Genomic DNA, 19175 nt, shown 5'->3' on the forward strand with positions numbered 1-19175 from the left:
AGAAATCACTCAGTCACTTACTTACTGTTCGAAGATTCTAGAAGACATGGTAAATGAAATACACTGCATTTGAAAGATTGGTATGATTTGCTAGAGGCAGGAGAGAATAGGAGGAATGATAGCTATTACAAGGTATCAAGTGGGGAGAGAGATGACTGAAGAAGCAGTGAAGAGGCGAGTTCTAGAACATCTTGAATGCCAGGAAGGAACATTGAACTTTATTTTGTTGACAATGGAAATCCACTGGAGGTCTTTGAGCAGGGGGTGTATGCTGTCTATCACAGCTGTGCGTTTAGGTGGATTCTTCTATGGATTCTTCAGATGAGCTCGGAAAACAGACGACAAAACTACAAGAACAAGAAAGCAAAGGAATGCTCCCAGATACCATTTCTTTGTATATATCTGAGGTCATTTAGAAAAGGATCTGAGATTGGGAAAAAGTAAAACATTTTAGCTTCTTTCTTCTATAAGTAAAGTTTATTTCTTTGGGGAATGACAAACGATTGGGGTTTCCATATGTGAATACTATATTTCAGCCCTAATAACACATAGCTCCTCTCCATTTGTGGCCACTGTAGGAACCACACTACCAAGGAGTGTCATGTGTAGATGAATAACTGGTGCATAAATCTGCATAAGCATTTCAAAAGACAACTTAGCCTACTAAAAACAGCAGCACTGCCAGTACCTTCTGAGTCCTTTGTTTAATGAATAAAATAAGTAATAAACTCTTGGGATTACATAAAAGAAAAGCCAGTTGGCTTTTTCTGAATTTATGGAAATAGTCTAAGTTTGAGATTGCTTTTCTGTTATATCCTAAGAATCTAATACAAGGAGCGGAGAGAAACTTCAAAGACTGATGCATTAAAATTGTAACAACCTTTTGTGTCATTGCCACTGTTAAACAGACATACAAGTTTCAACTTAAGCATGAGGAGATGTTGGAGAACTTTTCCCAGTTCACTTAAAATTCAGTAACGAAGTCAATTCCGCTGGGTAAACAATGTCACGATCTACTGATGACTTATTGAGTACATGTAAGTTTTTCATCCTCAATGATGACAAGGACCAGCAGACAGGAAGAACACATAGCAGGGGCAGTGGCCCTATGAACCACTCTTCAGTCCTTCATTTGACTATATTAACCAAATGCAATTCATCCTTTGAAGATCACTTCACCCCTAGCCTATATTACTCTCAATTATGACCACAGAACATTCCAACCATATTTGTGTCAACAAGAGGTAGAAAAGGAGTGTCAGACTAGGATTCAGAATGCTTGTGCCCAAACCCAGTTATTAGAAACCCTTTCTACTGTAGCCACTCCCTTAATTTCTTCTGGGCTCCATTTGCCTGTTTGCAAAACGAGGAATTTGAGTTCAGTGATTGCTAAGTTGGTTTCGAGACTAATATTTTTACTTTTCTCTACTTACTCAATGCTATCTACTAAAATATCCAACTTTACCACCTATTGAGACCTGTTTCAAAAATATTTGGGGTCACTCTTGAGTACTTGTAAGCACGATGCCTTTGACATTGTTGGTGTGGCTAAGTGCTCTGTAGTGGGCTCTAACTCATAGACTCTGTGTAGGATCTCCAAGGTTGTAAATCTTTGTGGGAGCAGAAAGCTTCACCTTTCTCCTGAGGAGAGACTGCTGGATTCAAACTGCCAACCTTGTGATTTGCTATCCAATGCTTACCATACAAATCCATGGGGGATGCAGGTGCAAGGGGACTAAGGAATGAGAAAAAGAGGACTTAGTTTATCTAATAGCTTGAGTAGAAGAGTAGAGATAGGTCCACTGGTGTGGCCATCTTTCGGAAGCAGTAAGATTTGCTGTAGGGATATTATCACCCTGCCATCGGCCTCATCTTGCTCTTCCTCTCCTGCTGCTTCTCCTTGTCTCCTCCCTTCATTGCCCTCTCCTTTTCCTTCTTCCTTGGCTATTCAAAAACAACCCCCAATGGTGGGCAGCTTTGCCCATTTGCATTTCTTAGTCCCCAGATGTCAATACCACTTCCAACAAGTTGATTCCGACTCATATCCACCCTATCCCAACCCCAAGTATATAGAATTGTCCCCAAAGGGTTGCTGAGGCTGTAGATGGCCTCATCTTTTTCCCTCATAGTGACAGGTGGGTTTGAACTGGTGATCTTGTGGTTAGCAGCTCAGTGGTTAATCCACGGTGCTACCAAGGCTCCCTGATGGCAGTGTTGTTAAGAGCCATCGAGTTAGTTCTGACTCATAGAGACTCTGTATAGGATTTCCAAGGAGTGGCTGGTAGGTTTGAACCACTGACCTGTGGCTAGCAGTCCAGTGCTTATCCTACAGCGCCATACCAGGACTCCCTGGTGACAATGGTGGTGGTGGTGGCATGCCGTGGAGTCGGTTCCGACCCACAGCAACCCTGTACAGGGTTTCCGAGGCTGTGAATCTTTATGGAAGCAGAAAGCCTCATCTTTCTCCCGTGGAACTGCTGGTAGTTTCAAACTGCTGACCTTGAGGTTTGCAGCCCGATTCATAACCACTTCGCTACCAGAGCTCCTTCCCTGGTGACAATACAGGGGACTAAAAAGACAACTGACCCCAGGACTCCCTTCCAGCAATCAATAGGTTTATGTTTTCTGTCCAATCAGAACTTGAACAGCAGGTTGTGAGGCTGCTTCATCCATTATTCACTTATTCATTCATTTATTCAACAAACACATGAGTACTTAACGAAGAAAAGTAGTATTGTGGCAAGATAGATCTAAGAAGATCTGCCATTTTATCCATTTTTCAGCATACACTTCAGTGACATTAATCACAGTCACCATGCTGCCTAACCATCACTACTCTATGGTTTCCAAACGGTTCTTCACTCCAAACAGAAACTCAGCACCCTTTCCCCATAGCTACCCACGTCTCCCTCTTCCCAGACCCTGGAGCCACTCTCTTCTGTTGTCCCCACTTGTTCTAAATAACTCATGTAAGTAGGGTTGGACTTTTTCTTTGTCCTTTTGCATGTGATTTATTTCACTGAGCATAATGGTTTATCCATGTGGTGACTGGCTTGTGTCAGAACTCCATTTCTCTTTATATCTGTTCCATGGATATACCACATTTTGTGTATCTATTTATCGATTGATGGGCACTTGGGTTGGTTCCTCCTTTTGGCTATTATGAGCAATGTTCATTGTAGAACATTGGTGTCGATAAGCATTTTTTATATGCCAGGTATGCTTGTGTAACCTGAGGATTCAAAAATGACACTAACCTGAAAGAGCTCACAGAAGCCATCTTTCCCCCAAATACAGCATCCTAGGATTCCTGTTTTTAGATAAATGAGTCTTGACATGGGGGAAAGAAGAAGAGTCTGGGATCAAATAAACTAGGGAAACCTTGAGTTAAAGACAGCTAAACAGAGTTCTTTACTTCAGGATTTCTCCTAGTCTTTAATACAAACCCCATTCACCACCATAGCGTGATTTGGACTCATAGGAACCTTATATAGGACATAGCAGAATGGCTCCTTAGGGCATCTGAGACTGGAAACAAATAAAGGAAAAATCATATGCACACCTTATTTTTTAGATACTACATTCCTTGTTTTCTTTTCTGTAACATGAAGAACAGAGCCCTCCTGGGAGACTTCCTTTGACTCTATTGGGAGTCTTGAGGTTCCTCCATAAGCACACAGCTTCATTCTCCCCATTGGTTTGTTCCCTCCAGTTTTCACCTGAAAGCAAAGGTGTAAGTTGCTTCCAGTATAATAATGAACATGAGATGTTTTTTGTTTTTCTCTCTTTTTTTAAGTTTTTATTTTGAATAGCGTGACAGTTTACATGGGAGAACATCAGCTTTACATTCATACTATCGTATTTTGTTTCATTGCAATGATTACAATCCCCTCCACTCATCATCATTATTCAAAAGCATTTGCTTCCATTCCTCTGTTGTTGTTGTTGTTTTTTGTGGAGGAGGGGGATGTACACCGATGTACTCAGTAATATATAACTATTCAGACAAACAAAGGGTACACCCTGCAAGCCTGTCCCCCGGCCGTCAGCACAAAGCCCCTCTCCCTCCCTGAGTCCAGAGTTCCCAGCCGCTCCATCTCTCCACATCATCGTCTCTACCTCCATTTCTGGCACCACTGCTTTACATGAGATTTTTTTATAAAGAACAAAATCTGCTGCTGCAAGCAGACGTTTGAACCATTTAGTCTTTGCCACCAAATTGATAGAACTCAGGGAAATTTAATATGCCCAGTAGAAGGCAGATGTAATAAGAAAGGCAATGTCTTAGTAGATTTGCTTCCTCTCCCTACCCCAAAAATTATTGTGGTCAAATCTTTGAGTTCTATGGGCACCAATCCCCCCAAGCCAAATCCAGTGCCATCAAGTCAATTCCGACTCATAGCGACCCTATATAGGGTTCTGGAGACTGTAAATCTTTATGGGAGCTGACAACCTCATCTTTCTCCCTTGGAGTGACTGGTGGGTTTGAACTTCCAACCTTGCAGCTAGCAGCCCAAAGCCTAACCCAAAGCACCACCAGGGATCCTTTCTATGGCCATAGAGTTTTGAAATAAAATATTTCAGAATCTATAGAGCTCATGAGTGCTCTGGTATCATAATGGTTATGAATCAGGCTGTGAACTGCAAGGTCAGCAGTTCAAAACCACCAGCTGTTCCACGGGAGAAAGATGAGGCTTTCAGCTCCTGTAAAGATTTACAGCCTTGGAAACCCTGTACAGGGTTGCTATGAGTCGGAACCGACTCCACGGCACCTAACCACCACTACCATAGAGCTCATATATCTTTTTTTAACCCTATCCTATATAAAGGAAAGGAATCCTGGTGGTGTAGTGGGTTACAAGTCAGCAGTTCAAATCCACCAAGGGAGAAAGAGGAGCCTTTTTGCTCCCATGAAGATTTACAGCCTTGGAAACCCTATAGAGTTTACAGTCTCAGAAACCCCATAAAAGGTTACTATAAGTCGGAATATGACTTGGTGGCAGAGGGTTTGGTTTTAGGGGATTGGTGCCCATAGAACTCAGAAATTTGACCAAAATCAGTCTTGGAGTGATGAGAGGAAGCCAACCTGCTTCCTCTCTTATTACACGTGCCTTCTTCTGGGCATATTAAATTTTCCTGAGCTCTATCAATTTGGTGGCAAAGATTAAATGGTCCAAATGTCTGCCCCTAGCAGCAGATTTTGCTCTTTATAAAACCATCTCATGTTCATTCTTTTACGAGAAGCAGCTTATGCCTTTGCTTTCAGGTGGAAACAGGGGAGAGAATGAAGCCGTGTACCTGCGGAAAAACCGCCAGACTCCCGAGAGAGTTGAAGGAAGTCTTCCAGGAGGGCTCTGGTTAATGAATGCAGTATCTGAAAAAATATGATTTTTCCTTTATTTGCTTTTATGCTTTTTGACAGTTTGTCCAAAACAGTGAGTCAAATTTTTCTTGTTTTAAATAAGCTGTATGCCCATCACATTTTAGCCTAATGATGGAAATGGTTAAAATAATGCCATAGGAATTGTGGTGGAATGTCTAGAATACTGGAGATGATGCGATTCTATCCTCATTCTCTTACTCAGTCCTGATTCATCATGTATGAGGTTTTTCTTTTTTTGTTAATATTTGATGAAGTGAAACAAAATCTTTCAGGAGGTAACCTACTGACAGCTCAGATCATTACTGTTTTCTATAGGCCTTAGCGAAAAGGAGCTAATTGCTGGAAAACAATGAGGGCAATCATTCCTTTGCAGAGATGTTTTCAATCAAACCTACTTAAAGGTGCCACTAGGAAGGAGCTAAACCAGGTTTCCAACCTAAAATAAGGACAGAATTATCTTATGTCATTAAAGACCTTGAAATGAATGGGTCATCTTTCCATAGTTTGTGACACTTTTCTCTCATTTTGGTTTGGATTGGGTTCAAGTGTCATCTTAACATCACCTATTCATTTGCTCTCAACATTGATCTATTTGGTTCTTTGCAAACGTACTCAGTAGGTTACGAGCTGGAAGCAGCTTTATCACTATTCTTTTGTTTGTTTGTTTTTAACCATTGCCTTTATTGGAACTCTGCTGCTTCTTCGATCCCTGCCCTTGGATAACTCACCACTCTTCCATTCATTTTCAGGCATTAACAACAAGAACCATTTTCAGGGATCCAGTTCAATCGAGTTAGAACTCCAGTGTGTCGTCCAGTTTAAATCTTTTCTCACACCACACCACAGAGCAGGAGTAAAGAGAAAAGTTGTGCTTTGTTTCTTCATACTTCTCAACCTAGCTCTTTCTTTCACTTTCCCTTCCTCACCATGCTGCCCTTAGAGCCTCTAGTGATGAACAAATAGTGACTGATGCGGACTAGATACATTTGGGTTACGGTGTTGGAGAAGAATATTGAAAGTACCGTGGACTGTCAGAAGAACAAACAAATCTATCTTGGAAGCGATGCAGGCAGAATGCTACTTAGAAGGCAGGATGGTGAAACTTCATCTCTCATACTTCGGACATAATCTCAAGAGAAAGACATCATACTTGGTAAAGTGGAGGGTCAGTGAAAAAGAGGAAGACCCCAATTAGATGCATTGACACAGTGGCAAAAACAGTAGGCTCAAAACTAACAGTTGTGAGGCTGGTGCAGAGTTTTGTTCTGTTGTGCACATGGTTGCTGAATCAGAACCAATGCAATGGGACCTAACAACAGCCTATTATTCTTGGTATGAAGGTCTCAGCAGAGACTAGAAGCCCCAGTTAGTGCTCACTTATATAAATATCTTCTTGGAAAACTCTTCTGAAAGATTAGAGTAAAAACCACCATACCTTTAGAACTTAAGGTTCATAAAGACAACTGTCTCCTCACAATGGCAGTAGACCAGTGGCTGCTTCCATCTGGCATATGTTTCTCCAGACTAAGTTTTCCCCTTACTGAGGAGACAGCCTGTCCAGACAACCAGTACCATGGATGCAGACAACGCAACTAGAGTACAGAAGTGAGGCCGAATCACAGCCGAGTCAGAGGAAGCCTTTGGTATCTGGCCAAACCAAGGGTAATCTTTGGAGAATGTTGGTTAGCCAGACAGTTTGAAAATAAAATTCAGGAACCGCCCTCGAAGTTCTTTTCCTAACCCAAGATAAAATGGCCGACTACCAAAAGCCACTGGTTCCAAATGAAAAGCGTAGGTAACAAAGGAGAAGAAAGAAGTCCCCTTCTGAAGCAGGTGTCCATGAACCATCCCAGAAGGCTGGCATGACCATAAGTTTTGATCTTTACATTGAATGAACTTTTTTTCTTTTCTGAAACTGCTGTCTCTTTGTATATATATAATTCAAAATTAGAGAATAACAGATGGCTTCCAGTCTGAAAGTGACAAACAGCGCAGACATTAGAGGACTGACAGTAACTTCTCCAGGCTTATCTTATGGGGAATCTATTGCCCGATTCATGTTGTTGTTGTGGCTTGTCATTACGTCAGCTTATGACAACCCCATAGACAACACAGGATGCTGCCCAGACCTGCATCATCTTCATGATCACCATATTTGTGGTCACTGTGTATTCTGAGTGCATTCTGACCTAGGGAGCTCACCTTCTTGCACTACCCAGCACAATATTCTGTTTATTTGTGATCCATAAAGTTTTCACTGCCTCATTTTCAGACAAGCAGATCACCAGGTCCTTCATCCTAGACTGTTCTAGTCTCCTGAGACCTGTCCACAATGCTGATATTTGAAATACCAGTGCCTAAGCTTCCAGCCCCAGAGCACCACAAACTTCCCCAGTCCAGCATATTGACAGGTTGGTGGTGGGCTCCCTATATAGACTCTTTCATCTTCAGCTGAAGCTCAAATACTTTACATTCTCTGTGGCCTTCAGGATCTTCAATGATTTGATTGATTAGAAGTCCTGTACACCTATCTATATTTAGTTTCACCTTACTCAAGCATGAAAGAACTGACAAAAAGTGCCTCTCCCACAAGTTCTGGAAGCTCCTGGCCAAATAGGTGGGTTGACAACATTGAACTGGGTCAAGAAAATTTTCATAGTATCAGATACTAAGCATAATTTCCTAAGAAGTCCAGGAGACTTTCTTTATTCCCATTGGAAAGGTACACGAAATGTCTCCTGGACCCACCCCAACCATTGGCTCATCTTCCACAGAGCAGCCTGTTAGCTGCCATCACTCTTCAACCTGATCTGGCTGGCGTCCTCCAGCCTGGCTTCGTAGGGCAGACAACAGAAAGGTGATTTTTGAATCAATCCCATATGTTCAACTGTGATAATAAAATCACGATAAGCTACCTTTTGCTTCCCAATGAGATACATAGTATTACTCAGATTGTGACTAAGTAGTACCAAACCTTGGCAACAAATGAATGACAGAGAGGGAGAGAGAGGGGTGAGAAACAGAATGTGGTCAAGTCTAGTGGTTACATATGAGCTTTGGTGTCAGCAGTCCTGGTCTTATTCCCAGAAGCCTCTCTGACTCATGTTGGGCAAGTCACACTGTGTTTGTTGGATGTTTTTGAATCAGAAATGTGCTTGTGGCTCACTTGGCCTAGTGTCAGATGCATGAGTTATTAATAAGACCCTTAAGTTGCAAATTCAGGGATAAAAATAATGTCTACACAGCAGGTGAGAAGCTATTTTTTTCTGTTGTTTTCTTTTTACTCTTTATTGTGACTTGGCTGAAGGTTTACAGAACAGATCATCAGTTTTACATTCATCAATTCATACACCTATCTCATCACCTCATTGATTGTAATCCCCACAATGTAACATCACTTACACTACTTCCTCCTTCTGTTTCCTGTTTTTACTCCTCCTTATTTCCTAACCTTGCTGAACTTTGTCCTTGGATAAATGCTGCCCTTTTCATCTCAAATAGTTGACTAATTTAATGGTTAAGAGTTGGGCTGCTAACCTCACAGTCAGCAGTTTGCAACTACCAGCAGTTCCATGGGAGAAAGATGAGGCTTTCTGCTCCCGTAAAGATTTACAGCCTCAGAAACCCTGTACAGGGTCGCTATGGGTTGAAACTGACTCAACGGCATATCACAACAACAACAACAACAACATACCTCACTAGTGTTATTATTCCCCTTATAGATCCATATCTTGTTTGGCTGAAAACTGAGCCAGAGGGGTAAGTTCAATTCCAGACCTGAGCTCACCTGAAGGGTGGCTAAAGGCCATAGTTTCAAGGATCCCAGTAGTCTCTGTCTGATCACTAAGTTTGGTCTCATTTATGATTCTGAGTTTTGTTCCACAATTTTTCTCCACTCTTTTTAGGTTTCTAATGTGATATCTTTCAGATCAGTTGGTAGTGGTAGCTGGGCACCATCTAGTTCTTCTGGTCTCAGGGTCATAAAGACAGATGTTCACATGATCCATTAGCCCAGTATTTCCAAGCATCTTCAATTTTCATCACTCTCTGTCATCTGCATATGAAGAGACTAATAGGTTTGCCTTAGATAGCTACTCGTGAGCTTGTAAGACCCCAGTCACCAAAGTAGGGTGTGGACCACTGTCTCTGTGGACCATGTTATGCTAACTGAACATGATGTCCCTATAGACTATGATCCTGAGCCCCCAGGGTCAGTGAATCATTCCCTCAAGGTGTTTGGTTCTATCTAAGAAGTTTTCATAACCTTACCATACCCTAGATATGCCACCACATTTGTGGATATATTTGCAGCAAAGGTAAATACCCATGTACAAATATCCTCTGTCAAACCTTCATGTACTTGGGGGCATATTCCTACTCTCCCACCCACACTGTTCAACCTGTGTGCCTTTCCATGCCTCTACTCAGAGATCAAGAAACCATTTAAAAAGAAGGCTATCAGATATCTGCCAAATCTACAAGGGGTGGGATGTGAGCAATTTCTGTAGGTCAGCAGTTACTGTGTACCAGAGAAGAAGAATAAATCGTTTCAGACAGATTTGTGAAGTCTCTCAGATTCATTGAGAGTCTCCCTGTATCAATGTGGATGCTTTTCACCTTTGCAAGTGTGATTTCCTTCTTCCTGTCTATGTCGGTTTGGGTCCTTCAAGAAGCAGACACGTAGCTAGGAATGAGGTTTATTGGGAGAGACGGCTGTGGAAGACCAAGGGGAAAATACCTGGAATCAATGGGCACAGGGCCAAAACACCCAGGGGAGCACAGAAAGCACAGTACTAGGAGCCACGGCACTTTCAGGGTCCATGAAAATGTTTTATTTCAAAATCAGAAGAAAAGGGAATGATGTTGTTATTGTGTAGTATGGAATCGATTTTCAACTCACTGCAAACCCAGGTGACAGCATTTCTAGAACAGCATCATCATAATAACAGTAATGAATATGTAATAATGAATCCAGTCTACATTATGTTGTCTGTATACCAGTGCCATCACAAATATCATCTTGAATACATGTTTATGGAGGAGAGGCCCATGAAAGTCAGAATGAGGCATGCAAGTCTGATACCTATGAAGAAAGATAGGCCAGGCTGGTGGGGAGATGCTGAGGTGTCTCAATGCCAGGGCAGAATCACCTGTTCTAGCAGCTCTGCTTAATCTTTGACTAGAAGCAGCCCAGAGTGGCATAGTCCTGGGAGTGGTCCACCTTCATGTTCCCCACAATGAGGTCTTGAGAACAAGATACAACATATTATAGCTTTTCATCCAGTAGCTTCTGTGGAATATTTTAGATGGACATTTCCTGGGTTAGCTGTAAACAATAAGGTTTGATACTTCCTGGCTGTCTCTGGGGTTGCAACCTACCTTGTGATTGGACTAATTTGTGCACCTTGCAACAATTGGTCAATATACGATAGACTATGCAAATGAAGTGACTATGGGCCGGTGGGTGGATTTGTCAGTTGGTGGGCCTGCTGGAAGGCAGGATCAGTCTTGGCTTGATAGTCACACTGTGATAGTGATTCTCTCTTTTGAAGCTTCAGAGTATTTCAGATATAAATTGAGCCATGAGTTGATAAATGTTGAAGCCAGAGATGGCCACATGGAGGTTCATTTGTTGTTGTTTGTAGGTGCCGCTGAATCAGTTCTGACTCGTAGCGACCCTATGCATAACAGAACCAAGTACTGTCCAGTCCTGCACCAGTCTCACAATTGTTACAAATAAGCTCATTGCTGCTGCCATTGCGTCATCAGGGGTCTTCCTCTTTTTCACTAAGTCTCCACGTTGCCAACTATGATGTCCTTCTACAGGGACTGGTCCTTCCTGACAACATGTCTGAAATATGAGAGACAAAGTCTTTCCATCCTGGCTTCTAAAGAGCATTCTAGCTGTCCTTCTTCCAACACAAATTTGTGTTTTTTTTCTGGCAGTCCATGGCAGTCCATGGTACTTTTAATATTCTTCTCCAACACCATAACTCAAATACATCAATTCTACTGTCTTCCTTATTAATTGTCCAACTTTCACATGCATATGAGGTGATTGAAAATACCATGGCTTGGATCAGGCACACCTTAGTCCTCAAACTGACACCTTTATTATACTAAATACAGGATAAGAACGACTTTTTTCTTGCTAGTAAAATATGCACACAAAAAGGCAGGACTGTCAGCTGTAAAGAGCTTGATGAATTTTCAAAAGTCTAGTCCTAGTGTAGCATTGTAGGATAAGCACTGCATTGCTGAATGCAAAGTCAGTGGTTCAAACCCACTAGCCATTCCTCAGAAACCCTATACAGAATCACTATGAGTCAGAACTGACTTGGCAGCACTTAACAACCACCGCCACCATGTAAAGAAACAACTTTACCCCAGCCTTGTTTGGGTGACAAGATTTCTTGTCACCTGTTCTTAAAAGAGTACAAAGAACTTCACTATAACCTCTTCACAATTTATAGCATCACCCCAGTATGTGTTTTGAGTGAAACTAAGACTTTAAATTAAAAATAGATAGAAATTGGTACCTCATTACTAGAATATGTTGGTCAATTAAGACTGAATATAAAAATGAGAATTTTGGAAGGTTGACTCCAGATACCTCTCTCCAAGAGTCGTTGGTGGACTCTGGGCCCAGAGAGCTACCTCCAATAGTGAAGTCTTGGCGAAGTGGGGAAACTATGTGGCAGAATGGGGAGACCCTGGGCTTTGGATTGAAGAGAACTAAGTTTGAATCTTGCTGTACCTCTTGTTAGTCCTCTGACCTTGGACACGCCACTGACTTTCTTGGGCCTCAATTTCATAATCTCTAGAGTGAGAATCAAATATATTTTTCATATAGTACTAAATGAGATTATGTATGCAAGTGCTTAGACTATGCTGGCATGTTGTAATTACCCAATCTAATTACACAGATAATGACATGAAGTAATGCCATTAATGACTCTAGTACCATGCTTGTCTCAGAGTTTGTTTTGTATATATGCTAGCTCTTACAATTAGCAATTTTGTGTCCATGTGTTTAAGTCACAATGACAGAAAATTTCTGTGCATTGTCATTTCAATAGAATGGCCTTTCTGTTTATGAGTTGAAAACAATTAGAGTTTAATATCTTTGTTTTTCTTACCTGGTTGCCTGGTTCATAATAATTCATTGAACATTTAGGCTTGGTATACGATTGGTCTTCAACAAATGATTATTTAAAAACATGAATAAGGCCAAAGCAAGTCTGTCACCTTACTTTGGCAGACGAAAAAATGGACAGATCAAAACTCATTTTCTCTTATAGCAAATTATCCAACCCCTGAATGATCTCCGTTGTAGCATAGTGGTTAAGAATCGGACTGTGAACCTTAAGGTCAGCAGTTGGAAACTACCAGCTGTTCCACAGGGAAAAGATAAGGCTTTCTGCTCCCGTAAAGATTTACAGCCTCAGAAACTCTGTTCAGGGTGGCTATGAGTCAGAACAGACTCCATGGCACATAACAACAACAATAATCCTCTTACCAAATCACATAACTGTGAATAACTGCCGGTATCAGTTACCATCAAATTGACTCCAACTCACAGACACTGAGTTGTCTGAGTAAATCAATACCTGATTTTACTCAAGTTGATTACCAGGACTTTCTTCCAAGGTGGCTCTGGGTAGACTCCAACCTCCAACCTTTTGGTCAGTAGCCAAGCTTATTAACTGTTTGCACCATCCAGAAACTCTACGCAACTCTGAATCAACAGATCACCAACTCGGATGCTCAGAGGAGGCAGCATATGAATGAAATCATTTGGAATAAGGAAAAAACAGAGGGTGATGAGCCAGTTGCCAGCATGTGACATCGCACAAGCATATTTCACCAATGATGAGAAATAGGGATCAGGGTCCTCTAGAAAAATCAGAGAACCTGTGAGCACAGGGGCCAGAGTCTCAAGCTGGACAACCAGCTGGCGGCAAGTTGCCTGGCCCCTTGACTAGGTCTGTGCTCTGCCCACCACTGAGCCAACAGCCTCTATTCACAGCTGAGGCCATCAGCTCAGTGCTGCCAGCTCTTCCCACTGAACCTCCAATCCAGACTTTCATGTCAAATCCAGCAACTTTTAAATGACATCCTCACCTCTCTGCCTCCTAGCTATATATTTTTTAAACACTGTGTAAAATGAAATATATCTACAAGCTAGATACAGTTGAAGGGGTTATATTTTGCAATTTCTGGGTAGAGATTTTAAAGAAAGAATCAGATTGTCATTCAGACTGGACAAAATTCAAGAAACTTCTTCCTATTCCAAGCTTGAATGCCCACCAAGGCACTCCTGGTGGCCAGTTGACCACAACTAGAACACTTTTCTAATCCCTGAGATTAGGAAAAAAACGTTCAGAGTAGTTCCTGAACTTTTTTATTCAAATACACTGGCACCCCAGTATTCTCCAAAGATGGCCCTTGGCTTGGCCACATACCAAAGGCTTCCTCTGACTCAGCTAGTAACAGAAAACTCATGTGACCAATTAGCCTCTATAATATTCCTCCATTCACTGAAAACCATGAGTATGAAAGACCGAGATGAAATCTTTAAGCCTATCAATGAAACTGAATCCAGCTCTAAAATATTTCAAAGAGGGTACAGGGTGGAAGAGGGCTAAAATATAATATAATAATAATATAATATAATATAAAATCCTATTTTCAAAACATTCTTTTGGGGACCATGGAGGTGGGCCACTCAGATCTCTTTTGAAAGAACCATAGTTACCAGACAACCTCTAGTTGCCTCACCTTTGTATCTATACCTTTCTGGGCTGCTCCTAGTAGGGATGAAGCAGAATAGAGACACCTCAGCCACTCCGCACCAGTCTGGCCTCTCTTCCTTCATAGATGTCAGACTTGCAAAAGGCTCCCTCTACCTAGGGCCTCATGCTAGCTTTCACGGGTATCTCCTCTATCAACATGTATTCAGGATTCTATTTTATGATTGCATTGGTATACAGACATTATAATCCAGAATGGATTCCCTGTTACATATTCATTATTGTTATTAATAGGATAAGCACTGAACTGCAAACCACAAGGTCAGTGGTTCAAGCCCACCAGTCACTCCGCTGGAGAAAGATGAGGCTTTCTGCTTCTGTAAAGACTCTACAGGGTCCCTATGAGTCGAAGCTGACTCGATGACACTTAGAAACAATTCTAGAAATGCTGTTACATGGGGTCGCAATGACTCAAAAATCAACTCCTTAGTACACAGTAACAACAGTATTCATTTTTTATTCAAGTTGGCCGGAAGTAATAAATCCTCTGGAGTAGAGAACTAGGACAAAGGTAAGTCGTCAGGATTTCCTTACTGTTGTTGCCAAGTGCCGTCTTAAATTGGTTACAACTCATAATGACCCTGCACAGGGTTTTCAAGGAGTGACTTGTGGGTTTGAACTGCCAACCTTGTGGTTCACAGTCCAGTGTTTATCCTACAGTACCACACCAGCCTCAGAGGTTAGGGGTACAATATCTCAAGCTGTATTTTCATCACACATGGCCAGTCTTGCTTCTTCTATAAACCCACCCAATCCCTCTCCACCATTCTCATTGGCTTATTTTAAAAGAACCCCAGAATCATTCCATTTTCTCTGACAATACCCTGGCATAGCTTATGCTGTTTCTCTGTATGATTGTTTTAGGCCACTACATGTACGTGGACTCGATTTACGTCAAGCACTTCCAGGAGGTAGCTCAGCTCATCTCTCCAATGACCACAGTCCCCATGTCTGGCTGCCTGTCATTTTATTATCAACTTCAGCAGGGGAATGACAATGTCTTTTCCCTTTACACTCGGGATGTGACCGGCCTGTATGAGGAGATCTGGAAGATGAGCAGTCCAGGGAACACAGCCTGGGCCCTTGCAGAGGTCGAGTTCAGTGCACCGTATCCCATGGAGGTAGGTGAACAAGGCATGCTCATCCCTGACTTCCCTGGAGCGATGCTCGTCCACCCACAGACAGAGACATCACGAGACTTCACTCAAGTATCACACTTCTTACTTTCCACCGTGTCTCAATCTTAATCTTTCTTTGCCCTTCCTTGGTCCCCTCCACATTCCTCCTCATCTGAATTCCCTTTCTTTATTTTTTATATCATTTTCTAGCAAGAGAGGAATTCAGTAAGGACAAAAATGGAAAATTCAGTTAAGTAACTTGATATTTGGGGCAGATTCTTCCTTTGAACCTTATATTGTCCTGATGGACAATTGAAAAGAGGAGAGCGGACCAAGGAAAATCATTCTTGAACTTTCATTCCTTGAAAGGAGTTTGGAAAATTTCTTTCATTTGAAGGAAATGCCTTTCTAGAGAGAAAAAAGAAAAGAAAAAAAATTTACTTCCTTCTTCTCCCCTTTACAATTTGAACCAAAATTTGATAACTCAGTTTTAAATTTTAAAATTGTTATACACGTTATAAATGTTAATGCAAAAAAATTTTAAAAACCAGGAAAGCAAAACCAGTTTAAAACAACTTTGCAAAGATGAAGGCAATGAACGTTTTGTGTGTTTATGCTTGCAGATTTTTTTAATTTACAAATCATAGTTTCATTTTTAGTTTATTTTATTGTTAAGAATATTCACAGCAAAACATACACCAATTCCACAGTTTCTACATGTGCATTTCACTGATATTGATGATATTCTTTGACTTGTGCATCCATGCTCACATAACTTTTGTTTTCTGAATTGTTCCTCTTCCATTCGTATAAATGTACTGTCCTCTGTGTTTCTTGTCTCTACCAGTCATCTGTCAGTTTGTTGTACTTTGGTAACTAATCTGCTGCTGTGATGTTGCAACCGGGGTTTTAAATATCACCAGGGTCACCCATGGTGGACACTTACAGAAGAGCATCCAGGCTAAGACAGGAGACAGGGAAGGAGAAGCAAACCACTTCTGAATGACTAGCCATGGAAAACCTTAGGACTAGCACCTGAATACTGTCAGATAGAAGGAGTTCTGGTAGCATAGTGGTTACAAGTTGGGCAGCTAGCTCAAGGTCAGCAGTTTGAAACTATCAGCTGTTCTGAGGGTGAAAGATGAGATTTTTCTGCTCCTGTTAAGATTTACAGCCTTGGAAATCTTACATAGGGTCACTGTGAGTCAGAATCGACTCCACGGCACATAACCACCACCACCGTTGTCAGATGTAATGCCAGAAGATGAGCCACTCAAGTTGGAAGACACTCAAAATATGACTGGAGAAGAGCTGCCTACTCAAAGAACAGTTGACATGAATGGAGCAAACCTCTTAGGATCTTCATTTGCTGACAGAGCATAACTCAAAATAGGAAGAAACTGCTGCAAACATTAATAATTGGAATATGGGATGTATAACATATGAGTCTAGGAAAGTTGGATGCTGTCAAAAATGAAATGTAATGCATTAGCTGAAATGAATTAGTATGGCCATTTTTAAGCAAACATTGAGAAAAAATGGGTATTCCAAAATACTTAGTTGTACTCAATAGGAACTTGTACATTGACCAAAGGCAGTTTGTTGTTTGATCAGAACAAGGGGATACTGAATGGTTCAAAGTCATGAAAGTTGTGTACCAGATTTGTATCCTTTCAACCACACATATTCAATATGTAGACTGAGCAAATAATCCAAGAAACTGGACTATTTAAAGAAGAACATGGCATCAGGATTGGAGGAAGACTCGTTAACAACCTGCAATGTGCAGAAGACACAACCTTGCTTGCTGGAAGCAAAAAGGATTTAAAATATTTACTGATAAAAATGAAAAACTACAGCCTCCTGTATGGATTTCACTTCAAAGTAAAGAAAGCAAAAACCTTCACCACTGAACCAATAAATAGCAGCCACATGAATGAAGAAAAGATTGAAGTTGTCCAAGACTTCATTTTGGTTGGATCCACATCAACACTAATGGAAGCAGCAAACAATATATTGTATTCGGCAAATCTGCTGCACAAGACCTCTTTAATGTGTTAAAAAGCAAAGATGTCACTTTAAGGCTAAGGTGTACCTGCCCCAAGGCTTCATATGAATAAGGAAGACCAAGGAAGAATTGATCATTTGGATTTTGGTGTTGGATAAGAATATTGAAAGTACCATGGAATGCCAGAAGAACAAACAAATCTGTCTTGGAAGAATTACAACCAGAATACTCCTTAGAAGCAAGGATGGTGAGACTTTGTCTCTCACTCTTTGGACATATTATCAGGAGGGACCAGTTCCTGGAGAAGGACCTCATGCTTGGTAAAATGGAGGGTCAACAACAAAAAAAGAGGAAGACCCCCAACAAGATATTGACACAGGGGCAGTAACAATGACCTCAAACATAGCAACAATGATGAGGATGGAGCAGGACTGGGCAGTGTTTCATTCAGTTGTGCATAGGGTCGCTACGAATTGGAATCAACTTGATGGCACCTGAAAACAATAACAATGAGATCTGACAGGCCTTACTTTGCTCTTGCAGTCCAGTAGAAAATTTTCTGTGTATTTATGTTACAAGAAGGAAAAGTCACGCACACAGTGACAGGATTTTCTTTGCAGACTTTGCTGAATTTTTCATTTAATCAATACTTGAAAAGTTACAATTCAAGACACTACGAAACCTCAATACATATCCTTTTGGTCCACATGTGTTGATTTTACTCTAGTAGTCTGAACCCTGGTAATTCTTTGTCCTCCCTAATTACCAGGAAAAGAACTTTGTTCTGCAGAAATCAGTGAATTGAATGTCACCACATTCTCAAATGAATTTGAAAAATAAAAATAAGTATTTGAGACACTCTTTCTAAACATAAAGGACCCATTGCTGCTTCAGCAATGATTTGCATATTTTGATGCAAAAAAATTTACTCTTATTCCACCTGGTAAGTAAGATCAAGTCTGTCATTCATTTTGTTCCTCAGATGGCTCCCTGAGAATGAAATGTCATGAATCTGTGTTCATTTGTCAGCTTAATTTCTCCTTTCTCATATGCCCAAACTGGTTCCCTTCACTAAAATTCTCTCCTTTGCCGGAGGTAAGCCCCCAGACCTTCCTTGGATTTTGGAGAGTGAAGGTATGAGGACCATGTAGACCCCTGATGTTAGACTGAAAGGGGCCTTGTTGCTGTTTTTATCAAGTGCCATCGAGTCGGTTCTGACTCATAGCTACCTGTATAGGGTTTATAAAGAGTAGCAGGTAGGTTTGAACTGCCTACCTTATGGTTCACAGTCCAATGCTTTATCCTATACCAGGAGTCAGAAAGAGTCCTTAGGAGTCATATTTTCCCACTCTATTTTATTTTCTTTTTATAAGAAATGAAGGCAGTGAGGAGACAAGGTGACCTCTCTAGCTAATTAGTGACTAACTTTGGACACCAACCTGAATATGAGTTCAAGAGGTCAGCCTGGAGGACAAGGCACTAATTTAGTTCAGAGTTTATACACAGAAAGTGGACGGTCAACACAACAGAGGATGACCCACAAAAGTGGACTGACACAGTGGCAGCAACAGTGGGTTCAAATATAGTAATTGTGAGGCTGACACAGGACCTGGCAATATTTCCTTCTGTTATGCAGAGGGGCTTCTGTTGTGTATAGGGACGCTATGAATCCGAACTCACTCAACAGCACCCAAACAGCAACAAATATCCTGTGCTGAAGTCAGTATATTCAGCAGCCAGATTAGAAGGTTGGAAGTTCGAATCTACTCAAAGGTACCTTGGAAGAAAGGCCTGGCCATCTATTTAGAAAAATCAATCATCAAAAACCTTATGGAGCGTGCTTTTCTTTTTTT

The 19175-nt window shown here is 41.2% G+C and overlaps 1 protein-coding gene across 1 annotated transcript in view; it reads left to right on the forward strand.

Annotated features, from left to right (window-relative positions):
• MAMDC2 (MAM domain containing 2) overlaps positions 1–19175 on the forward strand; it is a 200994-nt gene that overhangs the window by 113479 nt on the left and 68340 nt on the right. Inside the window, exon 6 of the mRNA XM_006834912.1 lies at positions 15061–15317. Within this exon, the coding sequence (XP_006834975.1) occupies positions 15061–15317 (257 nt within the window). The remainder of the gene's footprint in view (positions 1–15060; positions 15318–19175) is intronic.

This window comes from Chrysochloris asiatica, unplaced genomic scaffold (genome assembly GCF_000296735.1).
Source record: "Chrysochloris asiatica unplaced genomic scaffold, ChrAsi1.0 scaffold00014, whole genome shotgun sequence".
NCBI classification, from domain to species: Eukaryota; Metazoa; Chordata; class Mammalia; order Afrosoricida; family Chrysochloridae; genus Chrysochloris; species Chrysochloris asiatica.